The sequence below is a fragment of the Spea bombifrons genome, chromosome 3 (genome assembly GCF_027358695.1).
Source record: "Spea bombifrons isolate aSpeBom1 chromosome 3, aSpeBom1.2.pri, whole genome shotgun sequence".
NCBI classification, from domain to species: domain Eukaryota; kingdom Metazoa; phylum Chordata; class Amphibia; order Anura; family Pelobatidae; genus Spea; species Spea bombifrons.
In genome coordinates, this window is record NC_071089.1 from 58,328,446 (window position 1) to 58,353,075 (window position 24,630).

General features: G+C 41.7%; 1 protein-coding gene across 1 annotated transcript; it reads left to right on the forward strand.

Moving 5' to 3' along the window:
* Positions 1 to 5,171: 5,171 nt before the first annotated feature.
* LOC128483975 (amine sulfotransferase-like) lies at positions 5,172 to 24,009 on the forward strand. Its single transcript, XM_053460296.1, has 6 exons — positions 5,172 to 5,325; positions 5,745 to 5,953; positions 7,900 to 8,026; positions 12,754 to 12,848; positions 17,986 to 18,166; positions 23,757 to 24,009. Exons 1-6 carry the CDS (start codon positions 5,172 to 5,174, stop codon positions 23,870 to 23,872), a joined length of 882 nt encoding a protein of 293 aa, XP_053316271.1. The 3' UTR covers positions 23,873 to 24,009.
* The last annotated feature ends 621 nt before the right edge of the window (positions 24,010 to 24,630 follow it).

The window sequence follows — 24,630 nt, forward strand, 5'->3', positions numbered from 1 at the left end:
CAAACGCCTCACGCTTCCAACACAGGAGTTGAAGGTAAGTGACCGGGGGGGGGTTAGGGAGAGAGAGGGGAGATCCTGAGAAGGGGGGTTAGGGAGGGAGAGGGGAGGTCCTGAGAAGGGGGGTTAGGGAGGGAGAGGGGAGATCCTGAGAAGGGGGGTTAGGGAGGGAGAGGGGAGATCCTGAGAAGGGGGGTTAGGGAGGGAGAGGGGAGATCCTGAGAAGGGGGTTAGGGAGGGAGAGGGGAGATCCTGAGAAGGGGGGTTAGGGAGGGAGAGGGGAGATCCTGAGAAGGGGGGTTAGGGAATGAGAGAGGAGATCCTGAGAAGGGGGGTTAGGGAGTGTGTGTCTGAGTGTGTTTGTGTGTGTCTCTGTGTCTAAGTGTGTGTCTTAGTGTGTGTGTCTGAGTGTGTGTGTGTCTTACTGTGTGTCTTAGTGTGTGTGTGTGTGTGTGTGTGGTTTCCCAGATAGCAGTGATTCTGAAGTTTTTTTTTGTTCAGTTTTTTTGTTCAAAGAGGTGCTTTTTCTTTCATATTTGCCTTATAAGTGGTATAAATGTTATAATAAATGTTATAATGTAATAAATATTATTCCAACATTAAGTTCATAGCTTCCAAGTTAAAATTATTTTTTCTTACTCAAATTTCCTTGTTAAAATGGGGGTGCGTGTTATACGCCGATAAATACGGTAATTATTTAAAATGCTGTTCAAAGTGCAGAGTCCAAAATCTCCAAAATTTAGGCTGTTGCCTAATTTGTTTATTTTTCCTAAAAAATGGCTCTCGGCTTGCTTGATATGTACACAAATTATGCTACCGTACTTGGCTTCAGAAAGAAAAGGTCGTTGTCACGGAGCTGGCTAGTCTGACCGACTACCTCCGCTGACTTGTGCTCCCTTAGCCTGGGACAACACACTTTCCCCAATTCCCCAGTCACTAGCCGAGACTCAGTGTAGGGTAAAACCAAAACGAAGGCTGATTTATTTTAGACACACAGGGCTGGATATATCCAGCAAAACACACATTAACATAAAACGAGATATTGAGATGCAAACCGCCCCTTTAATCTGCCTCCCAGAGACAACAGGGGCTGTAACAGGATTAACAATACAATAGGGGAGAGGGGGAGACTGATTTATACAACATAATAATGCACCATGGGGTGGAGGGGTCTGATATTAAATTAAAACAATGGCGGTAACTCCCTGGTTGCAGATCCTGGCATGACATGACATGATATACTGCTGGGGGTAGCCACAGAAGCCTTTACAAACCCAGGGCCCATAGTCAATAGGGAGGAGGCTGGCAGTCAGGCCTCTCCGGTGGTCCCAGTGATGGAGGGTTCCGTCACAGTCGTAAACTAGTGATTTTCTTAAAAATTGCAAAATAGTTTTGTACTATATGTTTAAGTATAATATTTGAGCAACAAGTTGCTAGTGAAGCCTTGCCTCATATGGAATTATAGTTTTTGCTGTCTATGAACAGGGGAGTATATATATATATATATATATATATATATATAATGTATATATTAACACACCCATATACACTGATTAGACATAACATTATGACCACCTGCCTAATATTGTATAGGTCCCCTTTTTGTTGTCAAAACAGCCTTGACTCGTCGACGCATGGACTCCACTAGACCTCTGGAGATGTTGGGAGGTGGGGCCTCCATGGATGCATTCTGGTGCCATGTGTTCCTGCTTCTAACGCATCAACTTTAAACAGGAATTGTTCACTTGCTGCATAATATATCCCACCCACTGACAGGTGCCATGATAACAAAATTATCAATGTTATTCACTTCGCCTGTCAGTGGTCATAATGTTATGGCTGATCGGTGTATGTAACTGTGTGTATTTATATGTGTGTACAATATATATATATATATATATATATATATATATATATATATATAACCAATTACATATATATAATGTATTTTCTCATAGGTAAAGGACACGTAAAAGGTTACCACCATATATCAAAGTAAAGAAGGTATTCTCTTTTTATAAAGTTTTAATAACAAAAAAACTAACCAAATAAAGACGTAATAAAAACAATGAACCTGCCTTTGTCACTCAGTTCGATGACTAAACTCTGCCTCTGTCTGTCTCCCATGTTTTGCTTGATTTTGCCGTGGTAGATCTGAGTGAAAATATCCCAAACGTTTTTATTTTTCTTGTGAATTTGGAAACACATGATAAATGCTTCAAGGTATATTTATAGTGTATAAATGTTTGAGAAAGTTGGCATTTTGACATTTTTCACGAAGCAATTTTACCGCCGGTTTCCAACATGTCTTTCCAGGGAATACTCAACTCAAAACCAGTGCCTGATTTGGGACAGGCACACTACAGTTTCCATGATGTCTCACCTTTGAATAGCTCATGAATACTGACACAAACCTATATATAAATAAGCTTTCAGGTTATCTATGTATACAGGAATCCAAAAGACCTTTAGGTGTCATTTTATCATTTTTAAAAAAAACAACTGTAAACATCGGCAAATGAAGCACAATCAAAGAGTTGGGATTATTTTATTTTATTCTACCCTATCTTCCAGGAAAAGTTTATATTTACTTAATAAAGTAAACTGGTGTTGTACAAAGTACACTTTTACTCCACACAACAAAGTACTGTGAAGTGCATTTCAGGACACTACTTCAGGGCACCTCTGAGTGAGTTATGAGAATTCATCTTCTAAATGAGTTCCATGATGCGGTGCAGAGGATATTTCAGCAGTGAATTCTAAACTATTTCATAGCATGTAACATAACAGTCATTTGACAAACTACATTAATAGTTGTTTTTAGCCCTTTGTCTTTTAATAATGTCCATATATTTGTGCAAAAGTAGTTTGGATGTAAAGTTCGGAAATGTTTCATATAAACATAGAAACCAATGGAAGTTGGCCAACCAGAAGGAGCATTCTGCACAAAAATTACCTCCTAATATTTAGTGCAATGGCATTTTGTCATGTGCTGAGTATACAAATATACACTGTATTGTTGGCACTCATGGTCCTACAATGAAAAACTGGGTTACTTTCCATTCAGAAAGCGGCCTTTTCAATGTAGTAGCCAATAAGGTGAATTCACTAATGGGAGAGTTGTGTTTTTAACTCATTGGCTTAAGGTCCAACCAGGGGTGTACCTAGAGTATTTCTCACCCGGGGGGATCCTGTATGTGGCACCCCCCACAAAAACAAAATTGGCAAGGATATTTATTTCACAAATGTTTGTGTCAACTGGAAAAAAATAGAAATCTGAAAAAGTAATTAAGTAATTAAAATAAATACCGTATTTGCTCGATTATAAGATGACCCTGATTATAAGATGACCCCCCAAAATCTGAATATTTAGGAAAAAAAAGAAAAAGCCTGAATATAAGACGACCCTATAGGAAAAAAGTTTTACCAGTAAATGTTAATTCATGTAAACTATGTGAACAATTGTTTGTTAATAAAAGCTATGATTGAGAAAAATATTTTGTTTTTATTTCCTTTTATTTTCCAACCTGCCCCAGAAATGCCTTATACCCCCTATATGCCACTGTGCCCCATAAATGCCTTTTAACCCTGATTATAAAATGACCCCCCAAAATCTGAATATTAATTTAGGCAAAAAAGAAAAAGCCCGAATATAAGACAACCCTATAGGAAAAAAGTTTTACCAGTAAATGTTAATTCATGTAAACTATGTAATTTTTTTTAATAAAAGCTATGATTGAGAAAAATATTTTGTTTTTATTTTCTTTAGTTTTTCAACCTGCCCCAGAAATGCCTTATACCCCCTATATGCCACTGTGCCCTATAAAATGCCTTTTAACCCTCTAAATGCCACTGTGCCCATTGATATGCCTTTTAACCCCCTATGTGCCACTCTGCCTCCAGAAATGCCTTATACCCCTATTTGCCACTCTGGCACTTAGGGGGTTAAAAGGCATATTATGGGGCAGAGTGGCATTTAGGGAGGTATAAGGCATTTCAGGAGGCAGAGTGGCGTATAGAGGATTAAAAGGCATTTCTGGAGGCAGAGTGGCATTAAGGGGGTTAAAAGGCATTTCATAGAGCCTACAGAAATGCCTTATACCCCCCATTTAACCCCCCCCCCAAAAAAAAATAACTTACCGTGCTTCTGACTCTCGGTGTGTTGTCCGGGCAGCAGGTAGACGTCCACGCTATTCGCATAGGCAACTTCCGCTGCAGCCGGAAGGAGGTGCGGTTAGCAGCGGGGGTTGTCTGGATCCATCGCGCATACGCCTTCCGACTGTTAGAGATCAGAGTTCCCAGCACCGGGGATGGACGCAGACAACCCCCGCTGCTAACTGCACTTCCTTCCGGCTGCAGCGGAGCCTACACACTGCCCCGGCTACACACCGGGGACTCAGAAGTACAGGTAAATTGGGGGGGGGGACAGGAGGATCCAGCCCTCCCCTGATTGAACTATACCTCAAATGTATCTCAACATGTTGATATACATTTGTAGTTGAGCAGTAAATTACCATCACCCTTTCAGGAAAACCAACAGTTAAGAGTTTATGTTGTAATTTAGGTTGAGTCACTAAATACTGAATCATTTGTTCCCATTCAAAAAAGCTTCTGATTGTACTAAATACATTTGCTTGTTGTTATCTTCTTAAGGTTCCTCTTTTATTTTCGTATAAATAGACTTTATTCTTCAGTAACTCATACGTGGAACTGCTGACCATTATGACAGTATGTACAGTTAATTCTCATGGATGGTTTCCAGGAACTGAAAGCTTATCTTAATTTTTTATTTTTTCAATGGTGGCCCTAGAAAATATTAAATAAAACAAATAAAAGCTCTACAAAACCTTTTTTTAATTTTAATATTTTTTTGCAGTAATTATTAAGCTCTTAATATTTTCTCCGATAAATGTAATTCAATCCAAAGAGATAAATAACAAATCTGAATATTGCTCAATCCTGTAAGACTGCAACTCTAGGGCAGGGCTTGCATAATATTCTTTATAAAAAGGCTCACCCCTTTCTTGCTATTCAAACTAAAAGTATACAGCTTGGATTTGAAAAATAAGAGAACTCAGTATAATTAACCAGATTAAGAAGGCACTTTTTTTTTTAAAAACTGAAAAAATATTATTGCATATATTTTCTTTTACACTTTACAGGTGTGATAGAAAATGGCACAAGAAGATGGCTTTTATGATCCTTATATGCTTGAACATAAAGGAGTATATTTTCACCGTGACATGGCAACAGTGGAATACATTGATTCTTTGGAGCATTTTGCAATTAGAGACAGTGATGTTTTTTTGCTTACCTACCCAAAATCAGGTAAACAATCTTTTGAAAAAGCATAAATTAATGACCTTAAATTATGATTTTCTGCAGGATGGTGTATGAAATTAATTGAGCAAAAAGGTCCTTTTGAAGGATAAGAATGATAATATAATGTATTTCTTCATAAGTTACTTGTTTACTGTGAATATCGGACCACAGCTGTGTGAGAAAATGTTTGTGATTGATCAGCCCTCATCATGCATCTTTTTGTGCTGTGTATGGAAAATAGCAATTAAATAAATGGTTTGTGCTATGGCTAGGGGTTAAGCTTTAGAATTAAAGATACATCTTAAATAACTAACTTTGCACAGGATTATAATATTGAAGGTACGGGAATTCCATTTTCCAGGGCATGTTGAATGTATAACGCTAATATCGTCCACCAACAGCATACAATGTATTATCTTTTACAGGAACAGTTTGGACACAGCAAATTCTAAGTCTAATTTTCAATGAAGGTCATCGGAATGGCACAGAGGAAATTAATAACATAACTAGAGTCCCCTGGCTAGAATATAATATATATAACATGGATTATGACAACCGTCCCTCTCCTCGCCTTTTTTGCTCCCACATGCCTTATTACCTAATGCCAAAAGATCTGAGGAACCGGAGGGGTAAAGTAAGTACATAATTGTTTACAGGATTTTTGCCATTGTAACAGATTTTTTTAAAATAATTGATGAAATGAGAGAGTGTAAGATATGCAGTGTAGAATATATCTAATGGTAAGAAAAAGTAAATGAATCCTCTGGATTTACCTGTTTTTCTGCATTCATTGTCCAGAAAATGTGATCTGATCTTCATCTACACCAAGTCACAAGTATAGACAAACACAATGAACTTAAGCTAATACCACACAAACAATGATAATCTTTCATGTCTTTATTGAAAAAACCCATTAAACATCCACAGTGCTGGTGGAAAAAGTAAGTGATCGTTTTTTGGCAGCAATAACCTTCAACAAGCGCTTCCGATAGCTGTGGATCAGATCTGCACAACATTCAGGAGGGGTTTTAGACTGTTCTTTTTCACAGACTTGCTTAAGCTCAGCTATATCCCTAGGATTTCTGGTGTAAATGGCTCCACAGCATCTCTAATGGGTTATGGTCTGCACTCTCACTGGGCCACTCAAAAAGGCAGATTTTCATTTTTTTTAAAAGCCATTCTGTACTAGATTTATTTTGATATTTAGGATCATTATTTTGCTACATTGTTCTGGCTACATTGTTCTGGCGGACATTATCCTGTATGATTCCTTGATAAACTTGGTAAACATGTTGTCTAACTGTGGACTGATGAACATGTAAACTCTTTTTTTTGAGGGAGGGTCAAAGTAGCTCTAAGACACACAGTGGCGGCTGGTGGGTAATTCCAGTGGGGGTTCACAATATATAAATTTTGAAAATGAAATGTACATTTACGACGTAATGTACAGGTTAAAATAAATTTCACTAAATGAACCCTAAAGACCCCATCAACCATACCTGCCCCTAAATTAACCCTAAACACCCCATCAACCATAACTGCCCCTAAATTAACCCTAAAGACTCCATCAACCACAAATGCCCGTAAATTAACCCTAAACACCCCATCAACCATAACTGCCCCTAAATTAACCCCCTCCTCCCCTAACTTTCTGTTAGATGAGTTGCTGAGCGGTGTGGATGCTCTAAGGAAAGGGGCGGGGCCAATCATCAGTGTGACTGCAGGAAGGGACTGGGAAGCAGAAAGTTGTTAGCCCCGCCTCCCCGCTCGCATCAGTCACTGGGGAGGGCGGGGAGACTCCAAGCTGGGCAGCAAGTGTGTTGGCTGGGAGCAGATGGCTAGGAGCTCCTCCAGCAAAGGCTGTGCGAACGGGGTTCAAATGGGCGGCTCAGCAACCGCGGCAGCAATTAAGCCAAATGCATAGGCATAGGCAGGCTACATCAGGGGACAGGAGGCTTCATGGCACGTGAACCCCAAAGCGCAAAAGGAAAACAAAATTAGATTAAAATGTATTTTTTTCCCCTTTTGCCCTTGGGGGTTCATGTGCGCATGTGCTCCTATGGAGGAGCCTCCACTGAAGACACACCTCTAGTTTCATTGATTTGACTCCAGGTTTGTTAAGTTCTGACTCCAATTAGCTTTTGTTCAAGTGATGTCTCTCTCCTACTTCTTCCACTGGGTATGTGAAACTGCAGTATACTTCATATTAGGGCTGAAACAACTAATCGATAAAATCGATAAAAATCGATAATGAAAATCACACTAGAATCCAGATCCCCCGCAACGCTGCAGGGGACCTGGATTCCCCTCACTGTCGGCCGGTCTCTCACCAGCCCTACTTCATATGAAATGTTAATGTATCAGATGTGGTCCTTGTGCATTGCAGTTTCCAAATGTTGCAGCAATTAATTTCCAGGTTCAATGCCCCATCTGGTAGATAGATATAGAGTGGTGGGGAGTTGGAGGGAGCACGTGGCTATACTTGCTCTCTGGGCAAAAATGTTTTGGCCCTCCTATGAGTTTGAGGGTATTTAAATGTTTTGCAATTAAGTATTAACAGAACATTAATTGTATTTCCAGGTTATCTATGTATACAGGAATCCAAAAGATGGTTTGGTGTCATTTTATCATTTCTATAAACTGATGGTGAAAGCAACAAAATCAAAGAGCTGGGAGGAATTTTTTGAACGCTTTCTAGCAGGCAAAGGTAATTTTTAATTAATAGGGTGAATTGTATGTTGTGTTTTGCATATGAAAATTATATTTTCTTTGCATGTGTGTGATGTTTTATGCATCTTATATATTACTTATAAACCACTACTCAGTGATGTTTTTATGGGATCACTGCCCTAGGTATGGTGCAGGGCAGCTCCCTCAGTTGACCCCCAGGGCCTTTCACCACCCTGAGCATCCTCTCCTCCTGCCCTGAGCACTGAATCTAATAATCTATGGAAAAGACATCATATTTTCTAAAACGGGTACCCAAAATGTTACGTATCTTTTTAAAGTTTTATGTTTAGAAAAAGCTAAAAAGTATAGTTTTAAATGTAATACATATCAATGTAATACAATACTGTTAATTAACACCTGGGTTGTCTACCTTCACATACAGTATGTCTTTGTTTTGCATTTTTGTCATGGAAATGGGTGACACTAACAAATAGCAGACTCATAAGGCAGACAATGTAGTTAAAGTTACAGAAACATAGTCACAGGCAGATAGATGAGAGGGTGTCTGGTAGTGAGAAGAAGTATGGCTCATAAAGCCTATAAAAATGATTTATGAGTGATTTATAGGAATTCATCCTCTAGATAGTGGGTTCTGACTGTTGGAGGGACATTAAGGTTATATTTCAGTAGTCATTTTTAACTATTTCATAGAGTGTAAGCAGTAATTTAGATTTCTGCCTGATAATGAGATACTGATAAAGGTTTGTTGTTCTAACAATACAAATATGTACATTTCCATAAAGCCAAGTCGAAGGGGAGCTGCAGTGAGAACAAGAATTTGGATACTACACAATAATTTGTGATTATTATCTCTAATTATAGGGAGTATATGAATGAGTATGAGTATGAGTACATACTTATGTAACCAGATGTGGAAGAGGATTTACACACACTGGGGGTCACCAGTGTCTAAAAGTGACCCTCATTAGTTATTTATAAAATGTGGTTTTATCACCTAGCAACCAATTACCGTATTTGCTCTTATAAGACAACCCCCGAAAATCTGAATATTAATTTAGGAAAAAAAGAAAAAGCCTGAATATAAGACGACCTTATAGGAAAAAAGTTTTACCAGTAAATGTTAATTCATGTAAACTATGTGAACTATTTTTTTAATACAGTGGGGCAAAAAAGTATTTAGTCAGCCACTAATTGTGCAAGTTCTCCCACTTACAAAGATGAGAGACGCCTGTCATTTTCACCATAGGTACACTTCAACTATGACAGACAAAATGAGACAACAAAGTCCATAAATCACTAGACTTGTGCATTCGTCTTCGGGCAAACATAAAAACGAACACGAAGAGTGCGTTTTCGTGTTCGTTCCGAAGACACGCCAAAGAGAAGACGGCGGCGGTAAAACGTAGGCGAAGACGAAGACACACACCACGAAGATCTTCGTGATCGTCTTCGTCTACCACCCCCCCCCCCTTCTAACTTACCTTGTCTTCGCGGCATTGCGGCAGTTCCCGGAAGTTGAAATCCGCAGGTTCGCCGTCACGGTTTACAGGGCAGTGCAAATGAGCCTATTGGTCGCCTACAGGGACCTCCTCTGGCATCAACCAATTGGTTGATGCCAGAGGAAGACCCTGCAGGTGACCAATAGGCTCACTCGCACGGTCTTTGTGAGTTAACCCCTGGCAGCGAACCTATGGATTTCCAGTGGCATCTGCAGGGTAAGTTGCAGCATTGGGGTTTTAAAACCCCAAAGCTGCAACTTACCCTGCAGATGCCACTGGTCTCCCTCCCTGTTCAATTAGTTAAATGTTCATACGAGCGACTTTATTGGTCGCTCGTACGGACATTTAACTAATTGAACAGGGAGGGAGACCAGTGGGATGTGCCGGGTAAGTTGCAGCATTGAGGTTTTAAAACCCCAATGCTGCAACTTACCCTGCAGATGCCACTGGTCTCCCTCCCTGTTCAATTAGTTAAATGTCCGTACGAGCGACTTTATTGGTCGCTCGTACGGACATTTAACTAATTGAACAGGGAGGGAGACCAGTGGGATGTGCCGGGTAAGTTACGGCACCAGGAGTTTACCAGTCTGTACGAGCGACCCTATTGGTCGCCAGCAGGGGCTCGTCTGCCATCAACCAATGGCAGACGAGCCCCCTGCTGACGACCAATAGAGTTGCTCATACGTACATTTAAACTCCTGGCGCCAGAGCTGCGTTAACCCCGTATTAACCCCTTAACCGGGAAAACGAAGAAAAAACGAACACGAAGAATGTCCACGAATATTCGCCCGAAGAGAAGACAGGAACAGGCGAATATTCACGGAATACGAAGATCCCCCCCCCGAAGACGAGCACGAAGACGGACACGAAGAGCCCCCTGGTGCCCAAGTCTATAAATCACATTGTCTGATTTTTAAATAATTTATTTGCAAATTATGGTGGAAAATAAGTATTTGGTCAATAACAAAGGTTCATATCAATACTTTGTTATATACCCTTTGTTGGCAACGACAGAGGTCAAACGTTTTCTGTAAGTCTTCACAAGGTTTTCACACACTGTTGCTGGTATTTTGGACCATTCCTCCATGCAGATCTCCTCTAGAGCAGTGATGTTTTGGGGCTGTCGCTGGGCAACATGGACTTTCAACTCCCTCCAAAGGTTTTCTATGGGGTTGAGATCTGGAGACTGGATAGGCCACTCCAGGACCTTGAAATGCTTCTTAAGAAGCCACTCCTTCGTTTTCTGGGCGGTGTGTTTGGGATCATTGTCATGCTGAAAGACCCAGCCACGTTTCATCTTCAATGCCCTTGCTGATGGAAGGAGGTTTACACTCAAATCTCACGATACATGGCCCCTTTCATTCTTTCCTTTACACGGATCAGTCATCCAGGTCCCTTCGCAGAAAAACAGCCCCAAAGCATGATGTTTCCACCCCCATGCTTCACCGTAGGTATGGTGTTCTTTGGATGCACTCTTTCTCCTCCAAACACGACGAGTTGAGTTTCTACCAAAAAGTTCTACCTTGGTTTCATCTGACCATATGATATTTGCCCAATCCTCTTCTGGATCATCCAAATGCTCTCTAGCAAACTTCAGACGGGCCTGGACATGTACTGGCTTAAGCAGGGGGACACGTCTGGCACTGCATGATTTGAGTTCCTGGCGGTGTAGTGTGTTACTGATGGTAGCCTTTGTTACTTTGGTCCCAGCTCTCTGCAGGTCATTCACTAGGTCCCCTCGTGTGGTTCTGGGATTTTTGCTCACCGTTCTTGTGATCATTTTGACACCACGGGGTGAGATCTTGCGTGGAGCCCCTGATAGAGGGAGATTATCAGTGGTCCTGTATGTCTTCCATTTTTTAATAATTGCTCCCACAGTTGATTTCTTCACACCAAACTGCTTGCCTATTGCAGATTCAGTCTTCCCAGCCTGGTGCATGTCTACAATTTTGTTTCTGGTGTCCTTCGACAGCTCTTTGGTCTTGGCCATAGTGGGGTTTGGAGTGTGACTGTTTGAGGTTGTGGACAGGTGTCTTTTATACTGATAACAAGTTCAAACAGGTGCCATTAATACAGGTAACGAGTGGAGGACAGAGGAAACTCTTAAAGAAGATGTTACAGGTCTGTGAGAGCCAGATATCTTGCTTGTTTGTAGGTGACCAAATACTTATTTTACCGAGGTATTTACCAATGAATTCATTAGAAATCCTACAATGTGATTTCCTGTATTCTTTCCCCCCATTCTGTCACTCATAGTTGAAGTGTACCTATGGTGAAAATTACAGGCCTCTCTCATCTTTTTAAGTGGGAGAACTTGCACAATTGGTGGCTGACTAAATACTTTTTTGCCCCACTGTAAAAGCTATGATTGAGAAAAGTATTTTGTTTTTAATTCCTTTTATTTTCCAACCTGCCCCCCAGTTATGCACATCTGCCCCCAGGCTTGTCACTCTGCCCCATAAATGCCTTAAACCCTCTATATGCCACTGTGCCCCATGATATGCATTTTAACCCTCTAAATGCCACTGTGCTCTATGAAATGCCTTTTAACCCTCTATATGCCACTCTGCCTCATGAAATGCCTTATACCCCTATATGCCACTCGGCATATTATGGGGCAGAGTGGCATATAGGGAGGTATAAGGCATTTCAGGAGGCAGAGTGGTATATAGAGGGTTAAAAGGCATTTCATAGAGCACTCTGCCTACAGAAATGCCTTATGCCTCCCATTTAACACCCCCCCCCAAAAAAAAATTCTTACCGGTGCTTCTGACTCCCCGGTGTGTTGTCCGGGCAACGTGTATACGTCTACGCGAGGGTGTGCGGTTAGCAGCGGGAGTTGTCTGCATCCATCGCGCAGACCTTCCCCGGCTGTCAGAGAGAATTCCCCGGTGAGGGGAACTCTGATCTCTGACAGCCGGGGAAGGTCTGTGCGATGGACGCAGACAACCCCCGCTGCTAACCGCACCCCCTTCCGGCTGCAGCGGAAGTTGCCTACGTGAATTGGCTCATTCCCTAGTTAGAAGGTTTGCAATACACATTTATCTTAGTTAGGAAGAAAAGCTAGAGAGTTACAAGAAAAAAGTATACATGAAAATCTGGTATAAAAACTTGGGCATCAGCGTCACTTTTACACATAACCTCATAACTATGTCCTTGTAAACAAAAGACAGAAAAAAGTGACTATTTGTATTCATTAAAATAGATGTTTACAATGCAGTTTATTTCCCTTTATGTCTTCAAGTGTTAGGTGGTTCGTGGTTCGATCATGTTAGAGGCTGGCACACCAACAAGGATGATTTTAATATTCTTTTTATGACTTATGAAGAAATGAAAAAGGTAAGTGACTGTTCACCATCCCAGACTGAATCCGTCCACATTGTATATATTTTTTATGGGACAAGTAGGGCTTTCTTTGAAATTATACTCATTAACTTATGAAAGAAAATAACAAATTGGATTTAAAAAACACATTTATTCACAGTTTATGTGTGTATAAATTAACCACAGCTAGCATTATTTTACTTTTCTAAATTTTTTCTTTTCTTTTTTATTTCATTTTTAACCCCTATGTAACCCTATAAAAATTCCCAACTACGCTATGTACTTTAAAATGACTAATACATTTTTTTTTACCAGACCCTAAAAGTTTATTATGTCATTTTTTCTGATATTCTGTCATTTTTCACCCCTTAAGGACCAAGGATGTATTATTGCATCCCAGAGTCTCTGTCCCTTAAGCCCCAAGGACATAATATTACAACCACTGCAATCTTTATGAATTGCAGTAAATGCTCAATAAGGGAGGGGGTTTCTTCTGTCCAAATATAACATTTAGGAAAAGGCAGTAAGAGGCAGTCAAGTTTTTGATTGGCTTCAACTAATGAATTGTAGTATCCTTCTATATACAGCCACAATAGACTTCTCGAGTAACACATATCTGTGTCTAGGGTTTTTAAACAGCAGGGTCATTTTTGTGATAGATGTTTATATTTACTCTTTGGGATATTTATGCAGGCTGTCAAATGTGTTAGAGATAGGGGCAGGGCACAGGGCGCCATGGCAGCAGGGGCGCCTGCCCGGGACTTAAATTAAAACATTGGTTGTTTTTATTTGTTTGGTTTTTTTTAAACTTTATTTAACATCCTTCATGTAAAATAAAGTTCAAAAAAAACCCGATGCTTTGATTAAAGTCCCGGGCAGGGGCGCCGAGCGGTTGCTCGTGAAGTTTTTAGCAACCGATTGGCGCCCCTCACTCTCCGTGACTCCGTCGCGGTGCCGGCATTTGATGAGTGCCGTTATATGACATCATATTCCGCCACTCAACATGAAATGCCGGCAGAGCGGGAAGCCGGACGCCTCCCGCCCCCACCGCAGGACTCTGGCAACAAGGTAAGTGAGGATAATGAGAAGAAGGGAGAGGGAGTAGATAGTTAGAAGGGGCAAGGGGGGATAGTGAGAAGGGGGGCATAGCGAGAAGGGGGGGGATAGTGAGAAGGGGCAGAGGGGGGGTAGTGAGAAGGGGCAGAGGGGGAGAGGTAGTGAGAAGGGGCGCGGGGTAGTGAGAAGGGGGCGCCAGAGGAGTAGTCCGCACAGGGTGCCAGAACACTTAAGGCCGGCTCTGGATAGAGGCATTAGGCACAGTTGTATTTTTGTGCTAGATATACAGTTGCGTGAAAAATGTGCATCCCCTGAATTCTATAGTTTTTCATATCAGGACATAATAATCTGTTCCACAGTAGGTCTAAAAATTAGCTAAATACAACCTCAGATGAACAACAACGCGTTACATATGACACACTGTGTAATAATTTATTCAACAAAAATAAAGCCATGTGTGTGTAACTAAGTACACCCATAGGAATTAAGATGCTAAGTAGCAGGCAGGTGCTGCTAATCAAATGCCCTTGATTCATTGATCATCAGCAAGTGCCACCTCTATAAAAGCCAAAGTTTTAGATGTTTGCTGGTCTGAAGCATTCAGGTGTGTATTAACACAATGTTAAAGAGGAAAGACATCAGCAATGATCTTAGAGAAGCAATTGTTGCTGTCTATTAATTTGGGAAGGGTTATAGGGTAATTTCCAAACACTTTAAAGTCCATCAACTTTAAAGTCCAGAGTTACATCTTAGACTCTCTTTGGAAGGGCTGCCATTATTTCTCTCTAAATATAACATGGCAGTATGTTGCATCTGAACAAACCACACTTCTGGAAGAATGTCCTTTGAACAGAAAAGACCAAACTGCAGATGTTTGGCCATGATGCACAGCGATATGTTTGGCAAAAACCCAAAAAGAGCATACAAACACCTCATACAAACTGTCAAGCACCGTGGTAGAAAGGTGATGATTTGGCATTATTTTGCAGCCACAGGACCTGGGAACCTTGCAGTCATTGAGTTGGCCATGAACTCCTCTGTATACCAAAGTATTCTAGCGTCAAATGTGAGTCCATCTGTCTCACAGCTAAAGCTTGGCTAAAACTGGATCATTCAACAGGACCATGATGCCAAGCACACCAGCACATCTACAATAGAATGGCTGAAAAAGAAAAGAATAAAGGTGTTGCAATGGCCCAGTCAAAGTCCTGATCTCAACCTGATTGAAATGCTGTAGGCGGGACTTAAAGAGAGCTGTGCATAAATAAATGCTCGCAAACCTCAATGAACCGAAGCAACATTTTAAAGAAAAGTGAGCCACAGTGTGAGAGGCTGATAAAGTCATACAGAAAACAATTACTTCCAAGTTATTGCTGCTAAAGTTGGTTCTACAAGCTACTGAATCATAAGATGTAGTTAGTTTTTCACACATGGCTTCTCAATTTTGGCTTTATTTTTGTTGAATAAATCATGACACAGTGTAATACGTCATGTGTTGTTGTACATTTCAGGTTGTAATTACCTAATTTCTAGGCCTCCTAAGGAACAGATGTCCTGATTTGTAAAGCCATAGAATGTAAAGACAGTGTAGTGGCCAAGTATTGGTTTTCACAAAGTTTGCTGCTTCAGTGTTCTTAGATATTTTTGACAGACTATGGTACACTGAAGTATAATTACTAGCATTTTGTAAGTGCCAAAGACTTTTATTGACACATTGTTTAACCCCTTGTTGACAATTGACGGTCCGGGCACGTCACATGAAAACAAACTGTTAACGATAATTGATGCACCAGGAAAGTCATCTACGTTCGCTTTCTCCACCCAAATGGTGTTGCTGTAATGCCTTGATGTCGAGGCATGTCTGGCCCCTACCCGGGGCGTCAACATCAGCCATACACTGTATGGTAGCGGACGGCTGTTTTAAAACGATCGACGACCGCCTCTCAAACTTCAATGGTGTCGCTAAAATGCCTCGATAGCGAGTCATTTAGCGACACCAACACCCATCCCAGGACGCGCTGTGACCTCTCCTGAGAGTGGTCACAACCGCCACTGCGAGTTTTTGCCACGTGCAAGATGGCAGCGCGTCCTTTCAAAAAATAAAGGAGTTGAAAAGAGTTCTCAGGAGGGTCTCTCCAGACCCTCCTGAGAACTCTGGCTCCTTTTGCAAGTTGAATACAGGTACTGCATTCAACCATGCAAGTCAATGGAGCCCAGCTTTCTAATCACAATGTGATTAGTAAAAAAAATAAAAAAAATAAAAATGGTAACATGTAAAAATAATTTCCCACTGATGTCACCATCAGGGAAATCTTCCAGTTCTAAAAAATGTTTTAGAAAAAGGCCAAAAACATAAATTATATATATTTATGAGCCCTAAGTCTTAAAATTAGTGCTTAATTTTCTCACATGGAAAGAGTTAAAATACTGGCATGTTAAATGCCCATAGGGTGTCTACTTTTAAAAAATGAATGATTTGATGGGCTAAATTGAAGTGGCCGGGTTCAACAATGTCCCAATTAACACACGGGAAAGGATGACCATATGTCTAATTTCCAATTTGAAAAATGCACACGTCCCAAATGTGGCTTTTAGCCCCCAAACAGCCCGACAAACACATGCATGTGGGGTATCACTGTACTCATGTATGTTGCACCCTATTATAGGCCGCACCCTAAAAGTTAGGTGCTTTTTTAAAGAAAAATTTAGATTTTTTGAACACATTAGTGGAATAGTAAAACAGTATTCTAACTAACAGACTGTAGTATTTTAACATTTTTGGTATCTATTATGCAGTTAGTCAACATATATTACACACAAACAGAAAACCAATAGCCATTTTAATGCACCTTACTTATATAAATATATACTCCTTTGGCCCCAGATATGCCACTCTGCCACCAGATATGCCGCTCTGCCCCCCAGATATGCTGCCACCCTGCCCCCTCCAGATATGCTGCCACCCTGCCCCCTCCAGATATGCTGCCACCCTGCCCCCCAGAAATGATGCCATTCTGCCCACTTCAGATATGTTGCCCCCCGAGATATGCTGCCACTCTGCCCCATCAGATATGCTGCCACTCTGCCCCCATCCAGATATGCTGCCATTTTGCCCCATCCAGATATGCTGCCACTCTGCCCCTTCCAGATATGCTGCCACTCTGCTCCCTAGATATTGACCCCCTAGACTTACCAATGCAGACTCCCGGGTGTCCAGCACGTAGACAACTTCTGGTACCGGCACTTCTGCTGTGGGAAGTGCCAGCAAGGGAGATTCTTAAAGCACATCGAGCAGACGTGCCGGCAGCGGAGGTTGTTTACGCGCATCGCTGCAGCCGGTGAACATCTGTGCGATGCGCGTAGACAACCTTCCGTGCCGGCACTCCCCCCATGGAAAGTGCTGGCAGGGGAGGCTATCTCAGCGCATCGCTTAGATGCCCACGGCTGCCGGAGAGTAGGATCCAGGTCACCTGCAGCGCTGCGGTGGATCTGGATCCTAACCCTGCTGCCTGCCCAGCTCCCAGAACTGCATGTTCTGGCCATCGGGCGATACGAATCACGCATTCCTGCGCTAAACCCGAAATATAGGCCGCACCCCCACTTTAAAGACTTGAAGGGGGGGAGTGCGGCCTATATTCGGGCAAATACGTTATATAGGATTTCTCTATTAATGTGTCATTTGGCTGAGTTTGCTTATTTGTTACTAAATGGCACCAGGCTGGCCCAAGTCAAACCCATGCTTTTTTAACAATTTTGGACTGGCCTGGGGAGACATGAACACAGCAGGGTCACGTAACCCAAAGTTACGTGATCACAAAGTAAAATGAAGCTGCTCGCACAGTGAGGTAAGTCTGTGTAAGTGTTGCCCCCGGGCCAGAAGATGGCCACCCTGCCTACACCCTTCAGTGGACTTAAAGCAGAAAATAATACAGCACTGTCATCTGTGTACAGATTAGATATTAAGTGAAAAAATGTAGCTAAATATAGTATTTTTTGTGTTTTGTTTATATATTAAGCCAATAACTTATGTGTTATTGATAACACAGTACATACCTTGGAACGTACTCACCTATACAATAAATGTTTTTTGTTCTAGGATTTACGATCTGCTGTACTTAAAATTTCTGCATTTGTCGAAAAAGAACTTGACGATGAAGACGTGAACACCATTGTGGAAAAAGCAACATTTAAGAACATGAAGCATGACCCACTAGCAAACTATACATTTCTTGGAGAAGACCTTATAGGCAAAAGCGAAGGAGGGTTTCTCCGCAAAGGTACCATACAAATCTTATAAGTGCTAATATATGCCAAGTTAAGTATGTAACTTTTGGGAACCACGGTGTAGCCCACTTTCACTTTATGTTTTCCTAGCTTTGCGTATGAAAATGTGGATTTTATTAAAGGCAGGAGGCGAATATTATGCATTAAATCCTTCTTTACTACTCCCACCAGCAAATAGCTAACAGAGAAAAAACAGTTGAACAAGAAATCTATAAAACAGGTGTGCAATCAAGGTGAACTCAGATAACCAATCAATAAACAGCAGGTAGTGTAAGAGCAAGGTCGCCCCATATATCATCCTCTTTCACGCTGCGAACTGGAAAAAATCTTGTAACCGGAACCGAATGGCGATGAACAGGAGATTGCTAGCTGTGCTTTAGTCTTTATGCTATAACGGTATAAAAAACAGGGTTGGGTAAATAGGGTGGGATAATATTCGCCTCCTGTCTTTAATAAAATCCACATTTTCCTACGCAAAGCTAGGAAAATATAACATTTTAAAACAGACAGGAGGCTTCATATTATGCATGTTCAATGCTATGATCTAGCCAATTATGTCACAAAATTACAGTTGAAACATGGACCTCAGGCTTAAAATAGAAAGTTCTGAAACTGGAGTCTGAAGACCAATCAGGGGCCTTAATGATGTCAGCTAAGGATCCCCCGGCTCGGAAAACCTTAAAATAAATCACACTCCTAGTGGAATAAGCCCCAAATAGAGAGACATGAATGCTCGCCATCTCCATTGTAGTTCTAACCCATCTAGCTAGGGTCGTCGTAGAGACAGGGAGAAAAGGTTTGCGAAAAGAGATAAGAAGTTGAGGAAGAGTAGGATTAGGAAGGGAAGAAGTTGCGGTCTCATATGTTCTAAGGCAGTGAACTACACACAGGTCAGGGTGGTCAGGAAAAGACGGGTAAAATACAGATGAGGTATGTCTGAGAATTGAAAAGGAAACTCCAGATGGAGAGAAGTTTTGGGAGGTGAGGTCTAATGCCTTCACATCAGAAACTCGTTTCAAGGAAATCAGGCAAAGGAGCATGGTGGGCTTAAAGGACAGTAGTCTTAGAGAAAGAGAGTCATTAGGTCCCCAGGATTTCAAAAGTTGCAGTACAATATTAACATCCCATGTGCAGGTGTATTTAAGTTGAGGGGGCGTTTGAACCAAATACCTCGCATAAGTTTACAAATTAGGGGATGTTAACCAGTAGGTAGAGAGTCAATCGGGGTGTGTTTGGCAGAAATGGCTGATCGATATACACGTATATGCATAAACATGAACATGTGTGCGATATGCCTTACCCATATCAAATTGGAAAGAAAAGGAAATTAAGTATGTGGGCTATAGTGGCATGTGTGGGGTCCACGTGTCTCTCCAAGCACCAACGAACCCAAAGTTTCCAGGCTGATCCGTAATTGATACGGGTACCCGGAGCCCAGACGTCTGATGTTCTTAGTCGAGTCCGAAAGGCCTCGATTAGATGAGATTGACCTGAAATCAAATATGCCATCAGATGTAAATGGTTGGATAGAATCAGTGGATGGGGTCTCCTGCAAGGGTCTTGGAGGATGTGGTCGTGTGATGGGAGCAATCTGGGTACGTCTATCATCATGCAATCATTGTTGGTTGCATTGGCCAGAGAGGTACTATGATGGCTATGGTCGCTCTCTAGCATGTCGTGTGAAGGAGAACTCAGGGAATCAATGTGAATGGAGGGGAGACATAATTGGTTCCCTCTGACCACGAGTGGAGGAAGGCATCTTGGCCCCTTGCCTCGGGATCTGACCGCCAGCTGAAAAAGATTTGGCGATTCAGTCTCGATGCAAAGAGATCTATGCTTCCCCACAGGGAAGATATGCGATGGAAAGTGTTTGGGTCAAACATCCAATAGCTGAGGTCCAAGAGGAAACGAGAGTTCCAGTCGGCAATGGTGTTTGATAAACTGGGTAGGTACTCGGCCCGAAGGACGATGTGTCTGTCTAAACAGAAATGCCAGAATTCTTTGGCAATATCCGCTAATGCTTTAGACTTGGTACCTCCCAATCGGTTTATGTACTAGATGTTGTCTAGTTTGAGAAGGACACAACAATGGGTCCTGTCCTTCACAAAGCTTTTGACGGAGAAAAATCCGGCTAACAATTCCAAACAATTTATGTGAAGGAGAAGTTCGTGTGGGGACCATTTCCCTCCGTTAAACATGGCGCCACAATGGGCTCCCCATCCCAGTCGACGGTGTCTGATTCTATGACCAAATCTGGAAAAGAACTGAAAATTGCTTTCCTGTTCCATTTGCAGATGTGGTGAAGCTACCACGAGAGTTCTTCTCGTGTTTCTGTCGTCAGAAGGATCTCGTCTGAATATCCCAGGCCCTCCCTCAGATGTTGGGCCTTCAGGCGTTGAAGGGCCCGGTAATGTAGCGGGGCCGGGAAAACAGCCTGAATGGATGCTGAGAGGAGACCCACAATGCGAGCTAGATTGTGTAGCGAAATGTTTGTTGAGTACTGAACGTGTCTCTTTGCAAATAGGTTTTAGCTTCCGAGGAGGAAGACTGAGTGTGGCAGAATGAGAGTCGACCAGGAAACCTAAGAATTCCATTTCCCGGGAAGGAATCCAAACTGATTTCTTCTCGTTGATGATGAAACCAAGGTCCGTAAGTACAGAAATGGTCCACCCCGTATGAGTGCGTAGTGGATGGCAGTCTTGGGACATGATGAGGATATCGTCTAGATAAATTATAAGTCATATGCCCCTGCTCCTCAATAGAGCGACTACTGGTTTGAGTAGTTTCGTGAAACACCATGGTGCTGAAGATAAACCAAATAGTAAACATGTAAATTGCCATTTGTGGTGTTCCCAAATGAATTGGAGTGTTGGTGTTGGTGTGAGGGATGGATGGGTACCGTCATCTTGATAAACCAATCATGGAAAATTAACAAATCGCAGAGAAAATATTTTTTTTAAATGTTGGTATTTGACATAATTGTTTAGATGTTTTAAATTTATGACAGGTCTGTAGCCTGCATCCTTCTTTTTTACTAAGAAGATATTGCTCACAAAGCCTGGAGTGGCAAGAGGGACTTGAATAATGGCCTGTTTGGATGCCAGATCGGTAATCTCGTTGTGGAGTAATAATTGGTCGTGTGTGGAGAAATGAATGGGACCAGGGGGTGTCACCTGAGTGGGTTCGGTTATGAATTCTATCAGGTAACCTTTGATGCTGTTTAAAACCCATGGATCATGTGTGATCTGTTCCCATATATGGAAAAGAATGACCCAGTCTGCCTCCCAAGTTTACTGGGAAAGAAAGTGGACATGTTATGGGACCTACTGGTCGATGTTTTGGATCGTGATGCCCCTCGGTATCCTCGGGACAGCCAAGGTCGGCTTCTTTGAGGAAAAAAGGGTGAGGTTTCAGAGGTCTCCTTGTACTGTTGGTAGGATGAGGATCGAGAGCCTCTGGAGCCGTATCTCTGAGATGAACGGCTGAGGAAGTGGCCCCTGCCTTTCCCAGCCTTCCCCAAAACCTTTGGGTTGAATAGTTTTTTAATAGAACTTTGGGCTTTATCGGGGGATATGAAAATATTCACATATTTCCCGATATCTTTTATGAAAGATTCCCCAAATAGGAGACCTTCCGCAGAGGGACCCGGTTCATTTTCAGCCACATGTGTGAGTTGTTGGTCAATCTTCATGAAGATCGAGCGTCTACGCTCGACTGATAGTGAGGAGTTTGCGTTGCCTAGGAAACAAATAGCCCTTTGGAGCTATCCTTTGATAATGCTGTTGTCAACAGATGTATCGGCCCTCTCTGCTTCCTCAACTAATTCAAACATTTTTGCCAGCGGGCCTGTTATGTCCAACACCTTGTCCTGGCATAATTTAAAAGACCTGTCCAGGCCTTGGTAAGGATTCTTTCCTGATTTGGACAGGAAACGGACCATAGTAGGATCCAATTCAGGGGTCTGCGCGACTTTATTAGGTAAGGTAGGCCTGGGGCATTCAGCCCTTAATTTGTTACGTGTTGACTTATCTAGAGGCTTTCTTAGCCAGGTCGAGAAATATTTGGAAATATGAGTGTTCGGAATCCACTCAGCTGAGCGAGGGTGAGCAAGTAACGCTGGGTCAAACAATGGTTGCCCTTTTGAATCCAGTATCTTCCCCATTATGAGGGTCAGTCCCTTGAGCCTCCAAGTCTGATGAAGTGGGAGGCTTGTATTCTGAATCATCTGAATCTGAGTTGAAGAGGTGAAATAGGAGTCAGGTTTGCTCCTTAAAGCAGCCTTACATGCCCGTTTGTCTTCCTCACAGGTAGAAGGTCGTGTGAAAGGTTGTTTGACACCTCTGGTAGTTTTACGCTCGGGGCGTAAGGTCTGTTCGTCATCTTTAGATTGTCCCCTATACTTTTTAGGCAATTCTTGGGGTGCGTCAATAAAACAATGACGTCTTTTCTGGGTGGCCTTCCCAGACCTCTTCATGCCAGTGTTTAGCTGGCGTACAGACTCCTCAGCTGACCAGAAATGGTCAGGGGGGTCCTGTGGTGTGAAGTATGTGAGGTACTAGGTGTACCTGCAGTGGAATGGGCAATGGCCAATGCCACAGATTGGGCAATGAAATCCTGCAAAGAGGCCATGGCAGAGGCAATTGCTAAAGAAACAGTTTTATTAACTATTGAGTCTAGAATCCTCTGGAAGTGTTCCTCATTTACAAAATCCTCTTCAGGGGAAGGAGAGGGGTTAATGTCCTTAGAAGGCATATTAGAGCAATCTTTGGACATGAGGGAAACAATATTATAGGGGTTACTAAGTCACAGAATGGCAGAGTAGGGAGAAAGAATGACTAAATCCTGAGGTAATCCCAAAACTCTGACGAAATGAGCGGGAGAACAGCTGACAACCAGCTGGGGGGGGGGCTGGTCCACAATGCTCGTGAGTACGAGGGGGCGGAACCAGGTGTGTTAAACTTGCAGTCGTGTAATGCAGTGAAACCAAAATACAGACGGCAAAGAGGTATAACAGTCGGGGGGTCAGCCCGGTCAGTGTGTGGAAGAGAAGGAAATGTGAATATGTATTGCACAAACTAGCAGATGTCACAGTAGGTGAAAATTATATATTTAGGAAATGCCAAAATAGTAATCTAGTAAATGTGCTGGATACTTATCTGTTCCAGGGACCAGCAAAGAAAGAGGATGATATATGGGGGACCTTGCTCTTATGCTACCTGCTGTTTATTGATTGTTACCTGTGTTCACCTTGATTGCACACCGTTGTTATAGATTTCTTGTTCAACTGTTTTTTCTCTGTTAACTATTTGCTACTGGGAGTAGTAAAGAAGGATTTAATTTCTAATATGAAGCCTCCCGTCGATTTTAAAATTGTTCGTTGTTGTACATTGCTTGACTAATTTAAGTCCCTTCACTGTAGTCCATTTACCTAATCTATGTTTCACATAATAAGTAAGGTTTGTGTTTTTAGCAGAATATTTTTGATACTTTTTAATGTTAAATATAATTTTAAAACTATTTCACAATATTTTTTAATGTGTTCCTGAACCAATTATATCATTTGACTTTATGGTACCTTTTCAGGTACTGTTGGGGACTGGAAAAATTTCATGACAGTGGCACAAAATGAAAGGTTTGATCAGTTATACAAGGATAAGATGAAAGATTTGCCAATCAAATTAATCTGGAATATTAACTGAGAAGAAGATTGAATAATACATCGTGATACCTGTTTTACTGGATACAACTGATATAAATATGAATTAATGTTCAGATAATTTGAAAACATTTTTGTCTATAAAATGTATTAATTTGCAATGTATTAAACAGGTTCTAAGTGAGACACCTTCTAGCTGTCCTTTGATTGTTTAATACTTCTAATTTTTAATGGATGATAATATCTGCCATGAACTATGTCTAGGCCTATCCCTAGTTAGAATAAGTGTGCATGGAGGTGACAGCGTATAAGTTAATGTGTATGGTGGCTGTGTGTGTGTGAGGGGAGCATCAGTGCACAGTGCTACAATGAGTGTATGTGTGTTTAGTGTACAATGCAATACTGTGTAGAGTGCTAGAATAAGTATGTGTGGGCTGTCAGTGTACAGTGTTTAACTGTGTATGTATGTGTGTCAGTGTGCAGTGTTAAACTGTGTTGTGTGTTAGAGTAAGTGTATATCAGAGTTCATCGTGGTGTGTTGGTGTATGGTGTTAGAGTGATTGTGTGTGGGGGTGTCAGTATACAGCATTAGACGGTCTATGAACAGTATCTTAGTGTATTGTTTGAGTGTCAGTGTATAGTGTTCGAATGTGTGTTAGATTGAGTGTGTAGTATAGTAGTAGAATGTATGACGCAGGGAGGTGGTGCACATAGTGACATACAGAGAGCAGAGCACTGTGGAACGAAGAAGCCGTATAGAGTAGGGGAGGAGCAATTATTTCCTGTGCCTGTATACAGAAA